Below are 21467 nucleotides of genomic sequence, written 5' to 3'. Positions count from 1 at the left end.
CCGGGGCCCCGAGGACCCGCGGGCGGGTGGACTCATGGGCGCCCTCTGGCGCCTCTGTTCGCAGGCCTTGCCTTGAAAATCCGTGTTCTCTGTTTCAGCGCGAACTTTCTGAGCTCCTACCACGTGTGCCTCCGAGCTGGGTGCTGTGTTTAAGACAGTTTTCCAGAGTGTTTCGAAAGAAAGAGGAGGAACGATCCCGGGAATAAATACTTTAACCTTGCTGAGCCTCAATTCTGTCCTCGATCAAACGAGTAATTTCTCCACCCGGTTGTTGGGCAGACAGCATGAGAATGGGTGTGAAAGGCCTGCTGTCACCGTGTGGCTCCAAGTTAAACCTCAACAAATGCCTTAAAAAAAACAAAAAACTGTACTACAGGGGCCAGCTTGCAGTGCAGCGGGTTAAGCCTCTGAGGCAGGCGATCCAGCTCCCTGCTAATGTGCCAGGGAAAGCACCGGAGGGTGGTCCAGATGCTTGGGTCCCTGCACCCACGTGGGAGACCCAAAGGAAGTTCCTGGCTCCTGCCTTGGGGCTGGCCCAGCCCTGCCTGTCATGGCCGTTTGGGGAGGGAACCAGGGCATGGAAGACCTCTCTGTCTCTCTGTAACTCTGCCTTCCAAGTAAATCGTTAAAAAAACAAACAAACAAAAAAAAAAAACCAAAAACTGTAAACATGAGTTTTCTAAACAGAACCTACCTGCCTACTTCTCTGGGTCTTTGCACATTCTGTTCCCTCACAGCTCTTATTGATTGTTGGGGGAATCAACTCAGTCTTTCACAGTCTGCCCTTAAAGGACCACCCTCTCTACCTGGCTGCCATCATCCCTTCTCCTTCCTCAACAAACAACACCATGCACATGAATTTGATAACAACTTCCAGGGCTGTCCAATATAAATTTAATGTGAACTGAATATGTGATTTTAAATTGTCTAGTAATGACATTTTTGAGTAGGTAAAAAAGAAACATTTTTTTAAAAAGATTTATTTATTTGAAAGAGTTACACAGAGAGAGGAGAGGCAGAGAGAGAGAGGTCTTCCATCCTCTGGTTCATTCCCCAATTGGCCACAACGGCTGGAGCTGTGCTGATTTAAAGGCAGGAGCCAGGAGATTCTTCCAGGTCTCCCAATGTGGATGAAGGAGCCCAAGCACTTGGGCCATCTTCTGCTTTACCAGGCCATAGCAGAGAGCTGGATTGGAAGTGGAGCAGCCAGGACTCCAACTGGCACTGATATGGAATGCCAGCACTGCAGGCCACGGCTTTACCTGCTATGCCACAGTGTCAGCCTCAAAGTTTATTTTTTAAAAAATTTTATTTACTTATTTGAGAGGCAGAATTACAGACAGAAAAAGGGATAGACAGAGAGAAGAGTCTTCCACCTGCTGATTCACTCCCCAAATGGTCACAAAGGCCAGAGCTGGGCTGATCCTAGGCCAGGAGCCAGGAGCTTCTTTTAGGTCTCCCCCGTGGGTGCAGGGGCCCAAGCACTTGGGCCATCTTCCATTGCTTTCCCAGACCATAGCAGAGAGCTGGATTGGAAGAGGAGCAGCTGGGACTAGAACTGGTACCTGTATGGGATGCTGGTGCTTCAGGCAGAGGCTTAGCCTACCATGCCACAGCACCGGCCCCAATAAATAAATCTTTACACAAAAATTATGTCCTAAAATATAGGTATTTTAGCTGTGTTCCTAGGGTTCCCTTCTCAGGATGTGAGGGCAGGAAAATAATGGGGCTTTGGACTCTATCCCTTTCAATCAGAGAAGGTTTGCTTTTATCTGATCTATATACTGATGTGAATAAAGAGCTAGGTTTTATTTATTTTTTTTTTAAAGATTCATTTACTTATTTGAAAGGCAAAGTTACAGAGAGGCATAGGCCGAGAAGTCTTCCATCTGTTGGTTCACTCCCCATATGGCCACAATGGCCAGAGCTGCGCTGACCTGAAGCCAGGAACCAGGACCCTCCTCCGGGTCTCCCATGTGGGTGCAGGGGCCCAAGCTCTTGGGTCATCTTCCACTGCTTTCCCAGGCCATAAACAGAGAGCTGGATTAGAAGTGGAGCAGCTGGAACTCTAACCAGTGCCAATATGGAATGCTGGCATTGTAGGCAGCGGTTTTACCTGCTATGCCATAGTGCCAGCCCCAAGAGCTAGGTTTTAAAAATTAATTAATATATTCGAAAGGCAGAGAGACTGTCAGGGAGAGTACTCTCATCTGCTGGTTCCCTCCACAAATGCCCACAAAGGCTGGGGCTGGAGCAGACAGAAGCTGAGAGCAAGGAATTCAATCTGAGTCTCCCATGTGGGTGATATGAACTCAATTAATTGAGGCATTACCAGTGCCTTCTAGGGTTTGCATTCATAGGAAGTTGGAGTTAGGAGTCAGAGCCCAGTAACAAGCAAATCAAGGCATTCTGATTTGGGACACAGGCATCCCAACTGCCATCATTACTGCCAGGCTAAACATCCATCCCCAAAACATTTTTATTTGTTTTTTTGCAAAAGAAATTTCAAAATAAACTCAGGGATGTGGTAGTAAGAATAGGGTGAGCATTAAGTACAGTAAAGCAAAAGACTAGATTGGCAGTCGAGGGTCAGACTTCGTTTCCGGAGTCTCTGAGGGTCTTGGGCTTGTATAGAGCCCTATCTGGTTCAGGAGGGAGAACCTGACTCCAAGATCTGATGGTCTGGCAGGATATGGGTCTGTTGCATCTGGAGCTACCGGAAGAGGAACAGAGAGCCTAGGGCTGGGCTTCAGAACACCTTGAAGTCTAACCTTGGCTCAGACAGACTAATGAGATTTTAGGCTAGCCCCTACCCGTCTGTGGGTCTCAGAATCCTCCACTAGAAAACAAGGAGTTGAATTAGGTGAGCTCTGACCTTGTATGATACACTCCCCAGAACGATAATTAAGTAGTTAAGGTCTATGCATATAGCATATTGCTCATAGTTCTTTAATGCCACTTACATCATCATGATTTGTGCCTGTGCCTCATCTCTGTCTCCCCCAGAGTATAAGTCTGTGTCTGATTCATCTCTGTATCCACCCCCTAGGCCCGGCACAGGCAGGCCCGAGCACATATTCATCTTCCGTAAACATCTGTGGAATTGTCACCAGGGAAAAGAGCCATGGAAGCCGTGGGGTTCTGGTCTTCACACAAGAAAGAATTCAGGCGTGTGAGAGTTAAGTAATAAGGTTTTATTAGGGATAGGGCATCCGTCAGAATGGAAGGGACAGAGTGCCCAGTCACTCGGCCTGGGGGAGAGTGAGGTTACATGGTTGAATGGAGAGAATGTATCTGGGCAGACCAGGTGGGCGGCTCAGCAGAGAGCAGAGGGCTGATCCCGCAGTCTTTGGACTCCTGGTTTTTAAGGGAGTCTCTTTACCCTCTCCCTCTCTCCTCCAGGACAAAGGATGGGGAGCCCTGGCAGAAGGGTTTGTTGGGTGAAAATATGAAAAATTCCTCTCCAGGTTTACCACTGAGGTTGTCAGAGAGGGGAAGCCTTGCTGGCATCAGCCAAGGGGCTTCTCTCTAGGGTGCTGGCCTTAGAGGAAAGATGTCTGTCAGGCCAGGTAGAAGGGGCAGGACCACCTGAAAGGTTATCAGGGTCTGGGCAGGACATTGGAATGTAGATGCTGGATGCAGATGCTGGACTGCAGCTGTCAGTTTCCTTAGGCCCTTACACACACAGGCTAATTTCTAACTTCCTGCCTAACAGAATTAAGTTGCTTTAATGTGGTACCAAGATGTGTAGAATCATCAGAATCCAGGTAACTCGCAACCGCTTTTGTGGCACAGATACAGGAAGGGCTGGTGAGGCCAGAGGAGAGGGAGTCAGGCATATATGTGCAACTGTTTTTATTTTTATTTATTTATTTTTTATTATTTATTTGAAAGACAGAGTTACAGAGAAAGGTAGAGACAGAGAGAGATGTTTTCCATCCAGTGGTCCACTCTCCAGACGGCCGCAATGGCTCGTGCTGCGCCGATCCGAAGCCAGGAGTGGAGAGCTGGATCACAAGCAAGAGGAGCAGCCGGGACTAGAACCGGTGCCCATATGGGATGCCAGTGCTTCAGGTCACAGCGCCGCCCCATGGAGCTGTTTTTAAGGGTTCTTGGAGGAAGAAATGATGAACTGAAGACAGTAGGGAAAAGGCACAGTCTCAGATGAGCTCTTTCTTTTTTGTACTCTCTCAGTAGGTTTTCCTGAATAGGTGAGTTCTTGGTAGGTGGTGTGCATGTGTGCTCACAAGTGCAGCAAGACAAGGTCACTGGCTATGGCATTTAGAAGTGAGACAATGCATGTCTGCACTTGGTGGGGTAAATAGAGATCACAGACAAGTTTTAGAGGTAGATGCGCAGGGGCTGGTGCTGTGGCGTAGTGAGTAAAACCGTCACCTGCAGTGCCAGCATCCCATGTGGGTGCTGGTTCGAGTCTCAGCTGTTCCATTTCCAATCTACCTCTCTGCTGTGGTCTGGGAAAGAAATAGAAGATGGTCCAAGTCCTTAGACCCCTGCACCCATCCTTCTCCCGAACAAAGGACTTGTTGGATGTAAATATGAAACATTTCTTTCTGAGTTTTCCCCCTGAAGTTATCAGACAGGGGAAGCCTGGCTGGCGTTGCCCCACCTTAGAGGAAGGATGGAAGGATGGTTATCCGGTAGAAGGGGCAGGACCCCCTGGAAGGTCATCAGGAACTAGGCAGGACGTTTGAAGTGCAGATACTGGGCTGCACCTAGAAGGTTATCAGGATGACTTTGAGATGCGGATGCTGGACCTAGATGTCAATTCCTTAGGCCTTTGTCACACACACATAAGCTCATTTCTGACTTCCTAGCTAACACTCTCACATTCATTCCTTCATTACTGAAAGTATTCCTGGTGCTGGGCATAGTGCTACATGCCAGTGGTGAAGTGGATACAACATAGAGAAGTCCCTACCCTGATAAGACTAGCAAGGAAGATAGATAGACCAAAGTACATAGTATTACAAGTGCAAACAACAACCAACTTTTCAGTCTTGGTTTCATTTGAAAATGGGATGCTTTGTGGGATTGCAAAGATTAAATGAGTGACTAGCAAATTACCCAGGGGTGCAACAAACATTCATTGATGCTTTCAAGCTTTTCCCTTGGATCAATTTTTCCCATTTTCTCAAGTCAAAATGTTGAGACTGATTCAGTTCTTCTGGGAGAGGATCCCGAACTGATCCCACCTGTCCCCTGGTGGCTTCCAAATGGCTCTTCCCAGCTTAGTCCTCACTGAACTCGCTCCTGGAGCTCACAAGCAACCACAGGGGTCCTGAGCTCTGCACCTTCAGGCTAACCTTGATATGGGCGAGCTAGGCAGGAAATTCTGGATTCTTGTCTCTACACTGGCTCCAGGGCCTTCTTGGTGTTCTTTTTGATCCCTTGGCCTTCTCTCAATCTGCCTGAAGCTTCTCTTTATTGCTATTCTCAAAGGCCAGGAGACAGCTACAAAACTAACAATGGAAGTGACCAATTCAACAAAGGTCTAGTCCTGTCTTCCCATCCATTGTTTTTTTTTTTTTTTTAATATTAATTTATTTGAAAGGCAGAGTTACAAAGAGAAGAGAGAGAGAGGGAGAGAAGGAAAGGGAGGGAAGGAGGGAGGCAGAGAGAGAGAGAGAGACAGAGAGAGAGAGAGAGAGAATCTTCTATCTGCTGATTCACTCTCCAAATGGCAGCATCAGCCAGAGCTGGGCCGATCTGAAGCCAGGAGCCAGGAGCTTCTTCTGGGTCTCCCACATGAGTGCAGGGGCCCAAGGACTTGGGCCACCTTCCGATGCTTTCCCAGGTGCATTTGCAGGGAGCTGGATTGAAAGTGCAGCAGCTGAGATTTGAAGGGGCACGCAAATGGGATGCCAGTACTGCTGGCAGAGTGGCTTGACCCTCTATGCCGTAGTGCCAGACCCTCATAGTTCTTGGCTCTTTTGAGGAACCAGCTGGGCAATGCCCATGCCTTATCCTCCAGGAGAGTCCTTCTACCCAGGGGAGTTCCATTTGCCTCCAGGGCACCTCTGCAACTTCACAATCTCCTAAATTGGGTGGCACCCAGGTCTTCTGGCATTATCCCCTCTGGGAAATTCCTCCTCTTCATTCCAGTGTTCCAAGAATAATTCACCTCTATAGATGCCTAAATGATTCGGTATTCCCTGTTCCCTCCCTTCCCCTCCTAATTCCCATCTTTGCCTTCACTTGCTGTGTGACCCTGGACAAGTTACTGAATAATAATTTAACAAAACAACTTGGATACATTTTACATATGCCTTATACTTATTAACTCAATTAACATAACAACTCTATGAGGCAGGCAATATTATTTGTACTTTGCAGATAAGAATGTTATTGTGGAGCATATGCTAAAATTAATATTTCAAGTTCTTGCTGTTTACTTAGATAAGAATTTTAAGCACTGGCCCATACGAGACAGCCAACATGGTAAGGCTCAGAATTTTGGGGGGAAGTGAGAGAAATACACAGGAACGTGAGGGTTTTATTTCATGGAGAGAGGGGTCAGAAAGATGAACTGGGAGTTCCATACCAGGCAGAGGGTAGATCAAGGGCCACTTGGGAGAGTCTACAGATTAGAGCTGGGTGGGGAAGCTGCAGGAGTGGCTGCAAAACAGGGGCAGGGCAGTGGCACTTCAAGCCTTTTACCCACTTCCAAAAGGGGAGTGGTTATGTGGTCTGATTGTCAGGTGGGCATATGCAGGTGAGATCAGGCAGGGGAAAGGAGGGCTTGGTCTCTAGCTCATGAATCTATTCCTATCTGCCTGGCATATCAAGGATACCCGCAAATAGGACAATTTCCTTCTTTGTAAGATGGATTTAAATCATGTTATATCAGAAGATTGGTGTGGATATTAATTATATAAGATAACCTGTAAACTCCATGAGGGAAAAAGTTGTGCTTATTTTATTCTGTGCTGTATTCTCAGTGGGTAGAACTAGTGTGTAAATACTTCAGTCAGTAAATACTTGTTAAATGAATGGTTGTTTAACATAATACCTAGCATGTAATAGTACCTTCCAAAATCATGGTGATTATTTGATGTTGAGCTGTCTCACTTCCTCACCTGACCATCTAATTAAGCATCAATCACTTCTCATATCTAGATCTTTTTCTAGTCCCACTGCTATTAACAAAATAGACTTCTTTATTACTCTTTTTTTAAAAAAATTGTTATCATTTAGAGCAGTCATTTTTTTTTTAAGATTTATTTATTTATTTGAAAGTCAGAGGTACAGAGAGAGAGGGAGAGATAGAAGAAGAGAGAGAGGTCTTTCACTGATGGTTCACTATCCAAGTGGCCACAATGGCCAGGGCTAAGACAGGCAGAAGCCAGGAGCCAGGAGCTTCTTCTAGATCTCTCACGTGGGTGCAAGGGCTCAAGACTTGGGCCATCTTCCACTGCTTTCCCAGGCCATTAACAGGGAGCTGGATTAGAAGTGGAGCAGCCAAAACACCAGCTGGCACTCATAAACCACCACGCTGGCAGCTCGTAATTACCCTTCAGATCTTGCTGAAAGTCACATCATTAATAAGAAGTGAGCCGGCTTTCCATATACATTTGTCTGGCCATCTTGCCTCTAGCTTCTTCCCTCTCCAATTCATTCTTTTTTTTTTTTTTTAATTAAAGATTTATTTATTTATTTGAAAGTCAGAGTTACACAGAGAGAGATGGAGAGGTGGGGGGGGGGGGCTCCATCTGCTGGTTCACTCCCCAATTGGTTGCAATGGCCGGAGCTGTGCTGATCTGAAGCCAGGAGCCAGGAGCTTCCTCTGGGTCTCCTACACGTGGGCAGGGGCCCAAGGAGTTGAGCCATCTTCTACTGCTTTCCCAGGCCATAGCAGACAGCTGGATTGGAAGTGGAGAAGCCAGGACTCGAACCAGCAACCATATGGGATGCCGGTACTGCAGGCAGTGGCTTTACCCGCTACACCACAGTGCAGGCCCCCCAATTCATCTTAACACCATCAGCTGAATGATCTTGTAAATTACACACATATAATCTTGGGGTAATTCTGTAATGGCTCTAAAATTCCTTGCAGAAAAATAGGAACTGACATTTATTGATTCTATTAATCTAACTAGGCACTCTTCTAATTTCTTTACACTTAATATTTTTTAAAAAAAGATTTATTTATTTGACAGAGTTACAGAGATAGATAGAGACAGAGGTCTTCCATCTGCTGGTTCACTCCCCAAATGGCTGCAATGGCTGGAGGTAGGCCTATCTGAAGCCAGGATCCAGGAGTTTCTTATAGGTCTCCCATGTGGGTGCAGGGGCCCAAGGACTTGGGCCATCCTCTGTTGCTTTCCCAGGCACATTAACAGGGAGCTGGATAGGAAGTGGAGTAGCCAGGACTGGAATTGGCACCCATGTGGGATGCCAGCACTTCAGGCTGGGGTTTTAACTTGCTGCTCCACAGCGCAGGCCCGTACACTTACATTTTTAAAAAAGATTTATTTATTTGAAAGGCAGAGTTACACAGAGAGGAAGACACACACACACAGAGGGAGAGGTACACAGAGATATTCCATCTGCTGGTTCGCTCCCTAAATGGCTACAATGGTCAAGTTTTGGGCCAGGCCAATGCCAGAAAGCCAGAACTCCATCTGGGTCCCCTACATGGGTGGCAGGGCTCAAGCACTTGGGCCATCTTCCACTGTATTCCCAGGTACATTAGCAAGGAGCTGGTTCAGAGTGGGGTAGCTGGGACTCAAATCAGTGCTTATATTGATTGCTGGCTCCACAGGCTGTGGCTTAACCTGCCTCTCCACAATACCAGCCCTTATATTTATTTTAAATTATAGTTTTATTTATTTTTATTTGAAAGAGAGAGAGAAAGTCTTCCATCCACTGGTTCACGCCCCAGATTGCCGCAACAGCAAAGCTGGGCCAATCTGAATCCAGGGGCCAGAAGCCTCCTCCTCCGAGCCTCCCACATGGGCTCTAGGGTCCAAGCACCTGTACTGGGCTGAAAGTAGAGCAGCCAGGACATGAATTGGTGCCCACATGGGATGCCTGTGCTGCAGGCAGAGGCCCAACCCACTACGCCATAGCACCGCCCCCACCCCCCCCTCCATTCGCTCTTCAAATGCCCAAAACAGCCAGGGCCAGGCTAAAGCCAGAAGCCAGGAACTCCACAGGGGTGGGAGGGGCCCAAGTGCTTAAGCCCTCATTTGCTGCCTCTCAGGCTCAGAGGCAGAGGCGGTACTCCATCCAAAGCACTCTGATAGGGGATCTGGGTATCCAGGCAGTGGCTTAAACCACTGCATCACAAGGCCCGCCCCTTCATCACAGTTACTACCTCACGGTAGCCTGCAGAATCTTCCCTTTTTCATTTGGAGAAACTGAGTCCAGACTCACATGGCAGAGTCCGGCAGTGAATCTAGGCAATCTGATTCCGGAGCTCCCCACCCACCCCATACTGATCTGTGTGCCTTTGCACAGCATCCCTGACTGCTGTCGGCAGTTACTCTCCATCCTCTGTGCTCCCTCCCTTGTCCCTAAGCAGACCCTCTCAGGACATTATCAATGGGGCCTGGCATTGTGGAGCAGCAGGTGAAGCTGCCATCTGTGACACTGGCATCCCATATGGGCAGTGGTCTGAGTCTCAGTCTGTCTGGCCATATAGGGAGTGAACCAGTGGATGGACTATACATCTCTAATTCTTTCGAACAAATAAATTTTTTGGTGAAATTTTTCATTTTAGTTTAATGGAGGACTATTGCTTTTATTGTTTTGGTTTGGTTTTGCTTTAGATTTATTTATTGATTTGAAAGGCAGAGTTACAGAAAGAGAGAGAGAGAGATTGATCTTCTATCTGTTCATTCACTCTGCAGATGGTCCCAAAACTAGAAGCCCAGAACTTCATCCAAGTGTTCCATGTTGGTGGCAGGGACCCAAACATTCAGGCCAACTTCCCCTGCTTTTCCTAGATATATTAGCAGGGAGCTGGATTGGAAGCAGAGCAGATGGGGCTCAAACTGGTGCCCACATAGGGTGCCAGCATTTTGGGCGGTGGCCCATCCCACTATACAACGACGCTGGCCCCATTAAATAAATCCTAAAATAAAGGAGACATTATCAATAACAACTGATTATCTTTTCAAATGTATATTTCCCCTGAAAGCTGAGCTTTTTAGGTTATTTTGAATAGATGCTCAGTAGATGTTGAATGAGTGAATGAATGAACACTGGCAATAAGACTCTAGAGTTGATTCTGGAAGGGGGAGTGATTCTCTGTGAAATGAGCCTGGGCAGAGAGAGTTACTGCTGGAAGTCAAGATCTCTCCATTCCATTTCATGCCAAACCACGAGCATTCTCAGCGACAGTAGTACTTTCAGCTTTTGGACACCAGGGGGCGCCTCCAAGAATGCAGCCCAAACTCCTACCTACCAACCTTTTCTTTTCTAAAAGAAAGCTATTGGCAACTAGAAAGCTTGTGATGTGGAGAAGGGCATTTAGGTCACTGTACAGAACACACATCATTCACTCAATGATTTTCTTAACAAAACATTTACTGAGTGCCAGGTACAAGCAGTCATCCTTCAGTATTGGTGGGGGGTTGCTTCCAGGACCTCCCACGGATACCAATTCTGCAAATTCCTTATGTGAAGGGGTGTAGTATTTATGTTACCTACGTACATTCTCTGTATCCTTTAAGTCATCTCTATATTCTAGTACCTACTGCAATGCAGATGCCATGTAAATAGCTGTTATACTACATTGTTTAGGGAATAATAACCAGAAAAAAAATCTGCATGTCTAGTCCAGTTGCAAGTTTTTTATTCCCAAATAGTTTTAATCCGTAGTTGTTTGCATCCATGGATGTGGACCTTGAGAATTACAGGAGGCCCCTGTACTGGGCAATCTGGCCTATGAGAACAAAAAAGAAGAGAACAAGGTGCAGTTCTTGGTGAGCTCAGAGCTAATGGGGAGATAGATCCTCATTAGAGAATAATAATTCAGTTATAAGTACACTCAGAGACATGGCAGACTGCTGAGACAGGAGTCAGGGAAGATGCCAAGAGGAAGAGTGACTTCTGAGCTGGGTCTTCTTTCTCTTTTCTTTTAAATCATAACCCTTGAAACAGGATCTGCTTTCATTCCGACTCTTCATTTCCTCAGCTTCAGCTTCTTTTTCATTTATAAAATGAGCATATGGGGCTGGTGCTGTGGCATGGGGGAGGGAAGCTGCCTCCTGCAGTGTGGGAATCCCATATGGGCACTGGTTCAAATCCCGGCTGCTCCACTTCTGATCCAGCTCTCTGCTGTGACCTGGGAAAGCACTGGAAGATGGCCCAGCTCCTGGGGCCCCCGCACTCATGTGGGAGACCTGGAGGAGGCACCTGGCTCCTGGCTTCGGATCGGCTCAGCTCCGGCCCTTGCGACCATCTGGGGAGTGAACCAGAGGATGGAAGATCTTGCTTTCTCTACCTCTGCTTCTCTGTAACTCTGCCTTTCAAATAAATAAATAAATCTTAAAAAAAAAAAAAAAAAAAAAAAAAAAGATGAGCATAGCCTCTGCCTCATCTAGCAGCATTGCTGTGAGGAAGAAATGTCACCTTAGATGGAAAAGCTATTGCAAGTAGTGGAATGAAGGCATGAGAATTGGTTAATAATCCACTTTGGTTTAACTGTTATCTTCAGAATACATAAGCAAGGGCCTAAGAGTGATGCACATGATAAAGGCTTAATGTATAGGTTTTAAAAAGACAGGGAACCCAGATGTCCATCAACTGATGACTGGATAAAGAAATGTGGTATATATACACAATGAAATAGCACTCAGATATAAAAAGAATGAAATCCTGTCTTTTGCAGCAAAATGGATGCACTAAGTACGATGCTTAGTGAAATAAACCAGACCGAAAACGACAAATACCAAATAGTTTCTCTGATTTGTGGTAGCTAATACATAGGGCACAAAAAAGATATTTGAGTGTCTAAATGTGAATTTGACATCTTTTTTTTCAAACTGTATCCAGCTTCATCAAAGATTCTCTTCATAAACAACCATGGTATTTCAGGCAGGATGTGGACAGAAAATTGTGAACAGTATACAGCAACGTTCAACTCCCTTCTTCAATGTACCACCAAAATCAGAAAGCCACTGGAAAACCCAAAGAAGTCTTCATCTGATACTCTGAAAAGGGAACGTTTAGAGTGGGGGTTGACATTTCACATTCAGCCTGCTGTTCAACAGCTTTTCAGGAAATGACTTGAAAATGGCAGAATGATCAATCTGAAGACCCATGATCTAGAAAAGAACTGGTGCTCTTTTGAGGGATGCCATCTCAGTGGTGTCATTGTGAAGTCCAGATTGCCTGTAATGATGGAAACAAATTTTGGGGGAATCAGGTCCCAGTGGGTCTCTGGGTTTGAGGGAGGTAAGCCTTTGCTGAAGGCAGACAGGGAGGAGGAAGAGGACATAAAATGAAGTTTAGTTTTTCCACACCACAAGGTTTTGTGCGCTGGTGGCTATGTGTCAAAGGCAGGGAATCCCTTCTGGGAAACCCAGAAGTAGTCTCAAAACTACAAGAGTGGGGGGAGTGTGGAAGCCAGCGCTGTGGCTGAGCTAAGCCTCTGCCTGAGGCACTGGCATCCAACATGGGTGCCCATTGGAGTCCAGGCTGCTCCTCTTCCAATCCAGCTCTCTGCCTATGGCCTAGGAAAACAGTAGAACATGGCCCAAGTGCTTGGGCTCCTGCGCCCATGTGGGAGACCTGGAGGGAGCTCCTGGCTCATGGCTTCGGATCAGTCCAGTTCTGGTTGTTGTGGCCATTTGGGAAATGAACCAGTGGATGAAAGAGCTCTCTCTCTGTCTGCAACTCTGCCTCTCAAAGAAATACACAAATCTTAAAAAACAAGCAAAAAACAACAAAGGGAACGTGTTTTTCCCTCGTGTCAATCCAGCCTCTTCCCCCAAAACAACAATGAAATGTTCTGTGTGCTAACAACATAGCTTAAAAAAGTAAAACAAAATTCTGCATTTTTATAAAACTTGACAAAAAGCAGTATTCCAAACTGTCACCAGAAGTACACAGTTATCAAAAATGCACACACTTCACTGTGGCTCCTGCACCTTCTCCGTTTTCTGTAGGGTTATTCCCACGCTTGGCAGCATCAGCTTTTCCCTTGTGGGGCCTCTGTGGATGTTCTCTGTGGTTCGCCCTTCACCTTGGCCTTATCTCCTTTAGCATCCCCTGTAGCCTTTCTCTTGGGCATGGCCGGACAAGAGGTGCTGGAGCGGGGATGCAGCAGTGCAGGAAGTTTGGTCAGTTTAGGGGTTGTTCTTGCTCTGAAATCGACATGATTTGATTATTGTTTATAGCCCTTGTCTGTATTCCTGGGGAACAGTAGTCTTTTTGCTTTTTTACTAGTTGAGCACTACATTTAGTGGAACATTAAGCCTGTGATTATAAAGTGAATTGAAACTATGTTATTCAGCAGGTGCCGCGGCTCACTAGGCTAATCCTCCGCCTTGCGGCGCCAGCACACCGGGTTCTAGTCCCGGGTTGGGGCGCTGGATTCTGTCCCGGTTGCCCCCCTTCCAGGCCAGCTCCCTGCTGTGGCCAGGGAGTGCAGTGGAGGATGGCCCAAGTGCTTGAGCCCTGTACCCCATGGGAGACCAGGAATTAAATTAAAAAAAAAAAAAAAAAGAAACTATGTTATTAAAAAATTAAGAGAAAAAAAAGAGAAAGGAAGAAGAATCATTATGTTCTTAGAATTATATCTTTGAAATACATGAAATCTGTTCTTTTTATATTACTAATAATTTTTTTTTGACAGACAGAATGGACAGTGAGAGAGAGAGACAGAGAGAAAGGTCTTCCTTTTGCCGTTGGTTCACCCTCCAATGGCCGCCACGGCCGGCATGCTGCGGCCAGCGCACCGCACTGATCCGAAGGCAGGAGCCAGGTGCTTCTCCTGGTCTCCCATGGGGTGCAGGGCCCAAGCACTTGGGCCATCCTCCCTGGCCACAGCAGAGAGCTGGCCTGGAAGGGGGGCAACCGGGACAGAATCTGGCGCCCCAACCCGGGACTAGAACCCGGTGTGCTGGCGCCACAGGCGGAGGATTAGCCTAGTGAGCCGCGGCGCCGGCCACTAATAATTTTTTAAAAAGACAGAGGGGCCTGTGTTGTGGTACAGCAGGTGAAGCAGCATCCCATATGAGAGTGGTAGTTCAAGCCCCAGCTGCTTTGTTTCTGATCCAGTTTTCTGGGAAGGCCATGGATGCTGGCCTAAGTGCTTAGGCCCCTGCCACTCATGTGGGAGACCCAGATGGAGTTCCTAGCTCCCAACTTTGTTATGGACTAATTGTAGCTGTGGCAGTCATGTAGAGAGTGAACCAGCAGATGGAATATCTTTGTCACTGCCTTTCAAATACATAACTAACTTAGGATTCTGCTTTGGATTCCTGCATTCCATATTGGAGTGCCTAGGTTTGAGTCCTAGCTCTGCTTCCAATTCCAGCACCCTGTTAATGTGCACCCTGGGAGGCAGCAGGTGATTGCTCAAGTACTTATATCCCTGCAACCCACCAGGGAGACCCAGTTTGAGTTTTTGTCTCCTGACAGCCTGGCCCAAGCCCAGCTGTTACAAGTGTTTGAGAAGTGAGCAAATAATTAAAGATCTCTGTCTTTTGATTTAAGCAAAATTTAAAAAAATACATTCATTTAAAAAAAAGATTTATTTATTTGAAAGGCAGAGTTACAGAGGGAAAGAGAGAGACAGAACTTCCATCCACTGATTCATGTTCCAGCTGGCCATAATGGCCAGTGCTGGGCCACGCTGAAGCCGAAGCCAGGAGTAGCTAGTGCCCAAACCCTTGGGCCATCCTCTGCTGCTTTTCCCAGGCTATTAGCATTGAGCTGGATCTGAAGTGGAGCAACTGGGACATGAACCAGCACCCAAATGTATGCCAGTGTTGTAGGCAGCGCTACCTGCTATGCCACAACACTGGCACCCAGCTTTCTAACTTTTGACAAGCTAACAGATATATAATGACACCTTGTTGGCTTTTGCAATGGCACTTCCCTAATAACTAACTCTTCTCATGCTTGATAGCAGTTTGGATTTCCTTCCCTGTAAACTGTTCATATCGCTTGCACATTTTTCTATTAAACAGCAGTCTGGAACTCCATCCTGGTCTCCCATGTGGGTGACAGGGGCCCAAGCACTCCTTCCACAGCTTTCCCAGGTGCATTAGCAGGGAGCTGGATGGGAAGTGGAGCAGCTAGGACTCGAACCAGCGCTCATTATGGGATTCTGGTGACAGTGTTGCAGACAGTTTAAACCCCCTGTGCCACAAGCTGGCCCCTACAAATTTTTTTAAAGATAGAGAGATGGAAACATTTTTATATGTGATTACTGCAGAGGTCACATTCACACAAGGACACATCGTAGACTCTATTGAAGTGAGAGTTGCAGGTCTGATTCAGAAAGATTCATGAGGTTGTAGGATTTCCCCATTTTGTAGAATATTAAAGCCAAACTGGATCAATAATCTGGTTACTGCCAATTCTAGAGCTGGGGAGATTGAAAATCAGAGGGGAACTGACTTCTCTAATGTCATATCTTGGAGGTCAGACAAGTCAGAAGGTTTTTCTTGTTGTCCAGACCATGGCTTTAGCTTCCAGATACTTTTTTTTTTTTTTTTGGAAGGCAGAGCGAGAGAGTGAGAGTGAGAGATTTTTCCCATATGCTAGTTCACTCTCCAAATCCCTGTAACAGGGCTGGGCTAAGCTGAAGCCAGGAGACCAGAATTCAGTTAAGATCTCCCATGTGGGTGGCAGGGACTCAAGTTCTTGAGTTATCATCTCCTGCCTTCCTGGAATGCTGATTATAACTATTTTTTTTTAAATATTTGTTTATTTTATTTGACAGGCAGAGTTACAAAGAAGGAGAGACAGAGAGAGAGAGAAAGCGAGATTTTCCATCTGCTGGTTCTCTATCCAAATGGCCAAAATAGCCTAGGGCAGGATCCAGTCCAAAGCCAGGAACCTCAAGCTTCATTCAGGTCTCCCACGTGGGTGCAGGGGTCCAAGTACTTTGGTCGTCCCCCGTTGCTTTCCCAGGCACATACCAGGGAGCTGGATGGGAAGTGGAGCAGCCAGGACAAAACTTGCGCCCATATGGGATGCCAGCATTGCAGGCTAATGCAGAGCACACTTTAGCAGGAAGGTAGATGAGAAGTGGAGTAGCCAGGCCTCACGTCAGGCACTTTGATATGGGATGCAGTCCTCTGAAGCAGCATCTTAACTCTGTGCCAGACATCTACCCCAAACATCCTTTATTTTTAATTGTGGTAACACATACATACATTTTACCACTATAATCATTTTTAAGTGTACTGTTCAGCTATGTCAAGTACATTTACATTGTTGCTGTGCAGTCTCCAGAACTCTTTCCATCTTTCAAAACTGAAACTATCCTTATTAAACAACTTGCCCCCCGCCCCTCTCCCCATCTGCTGGCAACTCCCATTCTACTCCTGTCGCTCTGCATTTGACTACTCTAGGTGCATCATGCAAGTAGAATCACAGTGTTTCTCCTTTTGTGCTGGTTTATTTCACTTAGCAATTTGTTGTCACAGTTCATCCATGTTGCATCATGTGTCAGAATTTTCTTCCTTTTTAAGACTGCCTAATATCCCTTTGTGTATATATAATATAAATATAATATTTTGTTTATTCATTCATCCATCATGAACACTTGGGTTGCTTCTACCTTTTGACTCTTGTGAGTAATGTTACTATAAACATGGCTGTGTAAACATTTGAGACCCTGTCTTCATTTCTTCTGGGTATACACGCAGAAGTGGAATTTCTGGATCATATGGTAATTCTATTTTTAGTTCCTAGATACCATTTTAGCCTCACAGGAAATGAGACAGGGAGTAAGAGGTTGAAAGTCTTGGTGTGAATTCGCAACAGACTCTGGCTTACAGTATCAAAGACCCAGGCTTTTTTATGCCAAATACGTTTTCCACCCGGACCCCCAAAGAAATCAAGTTGTGGCTAAGAGAAATGATGTTATTGAATTTGAAGGAAGTTGTGTTAATCATGCTTTGCTCTTTTTTTGCATGTTCTCTTAGCTAAATGATAGCACTGGCAGGTGGCTTAGGCAGTAATGACAAACTGGCAGTTTGAGTGATTAGTTTGGGCTGTAGATGTGTTTTATGTGGCCTATACAGTGTTTTCTATTTTTAAAATCAGTGCTAATATTAAAAAAGGAGATGTCAGGTACAAGTCCAGATAGCCATCTTTTTTTTTTTTTTTTTTTGACAGGCAGAGTGGATAGTGAGAGAGAGAGAGAAAGGTCTTCCTTTTGCCGTTGGTTCACCCTCCAATGGCCGCCATGGCTGGTGTGCTGCGGCCGGCGCACCGTGCTGATCCAAAGGCAGGAGCCAGGTGCTTCTCCTGGTCTCCCATGGGGTGCAGGGCCCAAGTACTTGGGCCATCCTCCACTGCACTCCCTGGCCACAGCAGAGAGCTGGCCTGGAAGAGGGGCAACCGGGACAGAATCTGGCGCCCTGACTGGGACTAGAACCCGGTGTGCCGGTACCGCTAGGTGGAGGATTACAGATAGCCATCTTCTTTTGATGATAGACCTGAATATTGAGCCCACTTGGCAGTCATAGTCCCCACCACTCCCTATTGCTCCCACCTACTTCCCTCGGCTGTATTATTTGCCTGCCCGTTTTGTTATTTTGGTTCAAAACCCCTGGTTTAGCATTGGTTTAATAGAATCTAGAGTGTTTGATTTCCGTTCTGACTCATTCTCCAGCACCTCGTTTGTTACTCAATAAATATTGGAGGAGTGGGTGTTTGGCCTAGCGGCTAAGATGCCTGTTAGAACACCCGCGTCCCATGTTGCAATGTTGGAATGCCACATCCTTCCTCTGGGTTTGGTTCCTTGATTCAGCTCCTCACTCCAGCTCCCCGATGGTGTGATCCTCCCTCCTTGGGAGGCAGCAGTGATGGCTCAAGTAGTGGAGTCTCCCATCCACCTGGGAGATCTGGCTTGAGTCCCTGGCTCCTGGCTCTGGCCTGGCCCAACCTCTGCCATTGTAGGAATTTGGAGAGTAAAGCAGCAGATGCAAGTTCTTTGTCTCTCAAATAATAACACAATTTTTTTATTAAAAAAATTATTTGAAGGAGAGAGGGACACACACACACAGGGAGGGAGAGAGAGAGAAAGAGAGAGTTATTTTCCATTTGCTAGTTCACTCACCAAGTGCCCACAACACCTGGGGCTGGGCCAGGCTGAAGCTTGAAGTCTAGAGTTCCATCCGGATCTCTGTTGTGGGTGGCATGGACCCAAGTCCTTGAGCTAATATCACTTGCTGCCTGCTAGGCTGTGTATTAGCAGGAAGTTGGAACTGGAAACACAGCTCTGACTTGACTCCCAGGCTTTCTGATATGGAATGTGTGAATCCCAAACAGCATCTAAGCCACTGCACCAGTTGTCCACCCCAATAAATAAATGTTTATATAAAATAATTTGGGGGCCCTCGCTGTGGTATAGTAGGTTAAGCCTCCAACTGCAGTGCAGGCATCCCATATGGGCACCGGCTGCTCCACTTCCAATCCAGCTTCCTGCTAATGGCCTGGGAAAGCAGTGGAAGATGGCCCAGGTGCTTGGGCCCCTGCAGGCACTTGGGAGAAGCTCCTGGCTTCGGATCAGCCCACTTCCTGCTGGCCTGGCCGTTGGGGCCATTTGGGGAGGGAAGCAGTGGATGGAAGACCTTTCTCTCTGTTTCTCCCTCTCTGCCTATAACTCTGCCTCTCAAACAAACAAATAAATCATAAAAAATTTTTTTTGAACGATCAAATGAATTCACTTATGTTACACAGCTTTTTAGCGAGTCCCTCCAAAGGGGCAGTTAATAAGTCACAGTCTCTGATCTCTGAAAGTTCAGGCTCACAAGATATTGGGGGAGGGGCAGAGGGAGGAATCTCTATGGTGTAGCTCTGGCTATCGGCTGATTCTGAGGCAGGGGTCAGAGTAGGAATTGGTAAGGGCTCGGCTCTGGAAGTGTGAGGAGCTGGGGACAGGGAAGAGGGTTTCTGGCAGAAGCTATAGCAGATACACAGGCTTCGAGGTGGCTTAGGGTTTGCTGTGTTTGAGGAACTTTAGGAAGGTCAGTTTGAGGGGAGCTTAACGCAGGGGGAGAGCGGTAGTAGATGACGTTAGACGTGTATTTTTATATCAACAGGCTAACCCTTAAGCCAGGCAGCTGTTGGGCAAATCCGCGTTCCCGGTCTTCAAAGGGCTTGTTCAGAACAGGTCCCCCGTCTCTGGTGCCAAGGACAGGGTAGGGCACCCAGGAGGTTTCACTCAAGATTGCTGACAGTGTGCTGGAGAAGAGAACAGGAAGTGCAGACTTTGTGGCGGGAGCTCGGGCGGGCGCTCTCTTTAGTGGGGTGCTCCTACTCAAGTCGCTGACCCCTCCCTCGAGAGCGAGATGCAGAGAGGAACCAGGCACAGGTTCAACCTGCAGAAATCTCAGGGGAAGGAGAGTTGAGCGGCAGGTAGCAAAATGTACTGTGATAACGAAGGGAGAGTCAGCCTGGGGCGGCCGTGACCGGGGGGACCAGGAAGGCAGATGGCGGCCTTCGGCTCAGACTTAAGAAGGGATTGCAGAGGAATTCTACCTAGAGTGCACATTTCATTTTGCTTTCTGGCACCATTTCCTTTGAAAACACGCGCAGGCCCCAGTGAGCCTCGCCCCAAGGGCGGATCCTCACTTGGCTCCCCAACCGTCCGCAAAGAGGCAGGGCCTCCCAGGAGCGACTCCTGTCTGCAGTTCCCAGATGTGCCCACCAGGGGCCGCTGCGCACGGGCGACGAAGCGCGCGAGTTCCTCAGCCGATTGGTTGTGAGGCGCGGCGGGAGGGCGGAGTCAGGAAAAAGCACCGGGCGTGGGGGGGACGGGGGGCTGGGAGCTTCCCCCCGGAGCCGACCCGGTTGGGCCGTTGTTCGCCTCCGGAGGCTGTCGTTGTGCCGGAGGCCTCTGTCCAGGCTGTTTTTTTTTTTTTCCCCAGAGCTGAGGCGAGTGGAGTTCCGCGGCCCGGGGATCAGAGCAGGGCAGGGCACCTGCTGTTGCCGCGGCCGCCGCAGGCCTGGGTTACCTGAGCAACTGCGTGTCAGGGGCCCGTCAGCCGGCGGGTTGGTGCGCGGGACACTCGGGGGGGCAAAGGAGAGGTCCGGGCCTGATCCTTGGCGCAGGAAGGGCGTCCTGGCGAAGACCAGCGCGGGCTGGGGGCTCCCGGAGAGCCCGAGGGGGACGGGGGGCTCCGGACGGCCGTCCCCAACAGGTTATTCCGGGATAAGCCCGGGCTCTGGGGCGGGCCCGGGCTTCGCTGGGGGCCGGGCGGCGTGGGGCGGGCCCGCGGGAGAGCACGCCCCCGCCCGCCCCGCGCCGCCCGCCAGCCCGCCCGCCCGCCGGGAGCCGCTGTCCCGGGCCTGGCCCGTGCGCGTCCGCCTTCTGGACCACGGCACAGCCAGCAGCCTGGGCACCGCGCCGGACGCGTGCGCTGACCTCGGCCTAGGAGGCCTTAGGATCCTGGAGACGCTCGCGTCCGCGGGGGCCTGAGAGTCGCACGCCCTCCGCGAGCTTCTGCTCGCCGCTCCTCGGCGGGGCGAGGTCAGGTGCCCCCTTCTTCTCTTCCTCCCTTCTCTCCTCTCCCTCCCCCGACTCCTGTGACCGTGGGAGATCCCGCCCACCCCCTCCTGCAGGGGTGTAGCAGGCTGCGGATCTGACAGCGGCCCCGCAGCCACCTTGCCCAAACTCTCCGGAAGCGGCCAGCGCTCAGGCCGCCGCAGCCTCCGCGGACCCACGGTTGTCCCCAAGACGCCGGCCCTTCTCTCCAAACTTGGAGCCCTTGACCTTTGGCTGCCGGAGGAGGCAGGCCCGCAGGTGGCCGGACAGCTGCGACGCCGCGAGGGCATCTTGCCTGGGGATCGGCTGCTCTCCCGGACTCCCAGACTCCCGGCTCTGCCTTTGGGATCCCAAGGTGTCTACATTAGGCGCATGTTGACTGAGACCTAGAGCCATGGATGTGTGCGCCCGTCTTGCCCTCTGGCTCCTCTGGGGGTTCCTCGTGCATCAGGGCCAGAGCCTCAGCCACAGTCACAGCGAGAAAGCGGCAGGAGCCGGCTCGGGGGCCACTTCTGAGGAGTCCACTGCAGCAGGTAAGGCTGGCCCGACCACCGGGTGGCCTGAAGTGGGCAAGCTGAAATCTTGATTTGTGCATGTGAAACTGGTGGAGGATCTGCACATGGCACTGCCTGTTCCCAGTAGGCCAAGAAGTTGTTTATGTTCTGGAGTCTTGGCCGATGTTACCTCCCCTGCACAACTCCCCTCACTCCTTAAGATGTCTTTGGGGGCACTTTGACCTTTTAGGGCAGCAAGGCAAGAGAGGCCC

The 21467-nt window shown here is 48.5% G+C and overlaps 1 protein-coding gene across 10 annotated transcripts in view; it reads left to right on the top strand.

The window, feature by feature from the left end:
• Positions 1-20522: 20522 nt before the first annotated feature.
• The window catches only part of STIM1 (stromal interaction molecule 1), a 224037-nt gene continuing 223092 nt past the window's right edge, over positions 20523-21467 (top strand). For 9 of the 10 annotated variants that reach the window (XM_051822950.3, XM_070074547.2, XM_089329708.1 and 6 more), the window contains exon 1: positions 21088-21234. In XM_051822950.3, the coding sequence (XP_051678910.1) occupies positions 21100-21234 (135 nt within the window). In that variant the 5' untranslated portion in view covers positions 21088-21099. Of the gene's footprint in view, positions 21235-21467 lie in introns of all 10 variants that reach the window. The other variant, XM_051822943.3, reaches the window with a different exon arrangement.

The sequence above is a fragment of the Oryctolagus cuniculus genome, chromosome 1 (assembly GCF_051225735.1).
Source record: "Oryctolagus cuniculus isolate XC-2025 breed Fujian yellow rabbit chromosome 1, ASM5122573v1, whole genome shotgun sequence".
Lineage (NCBI taxonomy): Eukaryota > Metazoa > Chordata > Mammalia > Lagomorpha > Leporidae > Oryctolagus > Oryctolagus cuniculus.
The sequence above is the reverse complement of the archived record's forward strand: the minus strand, read 5'-3'. Positions and strand labels throughout refer to the sequence as shown.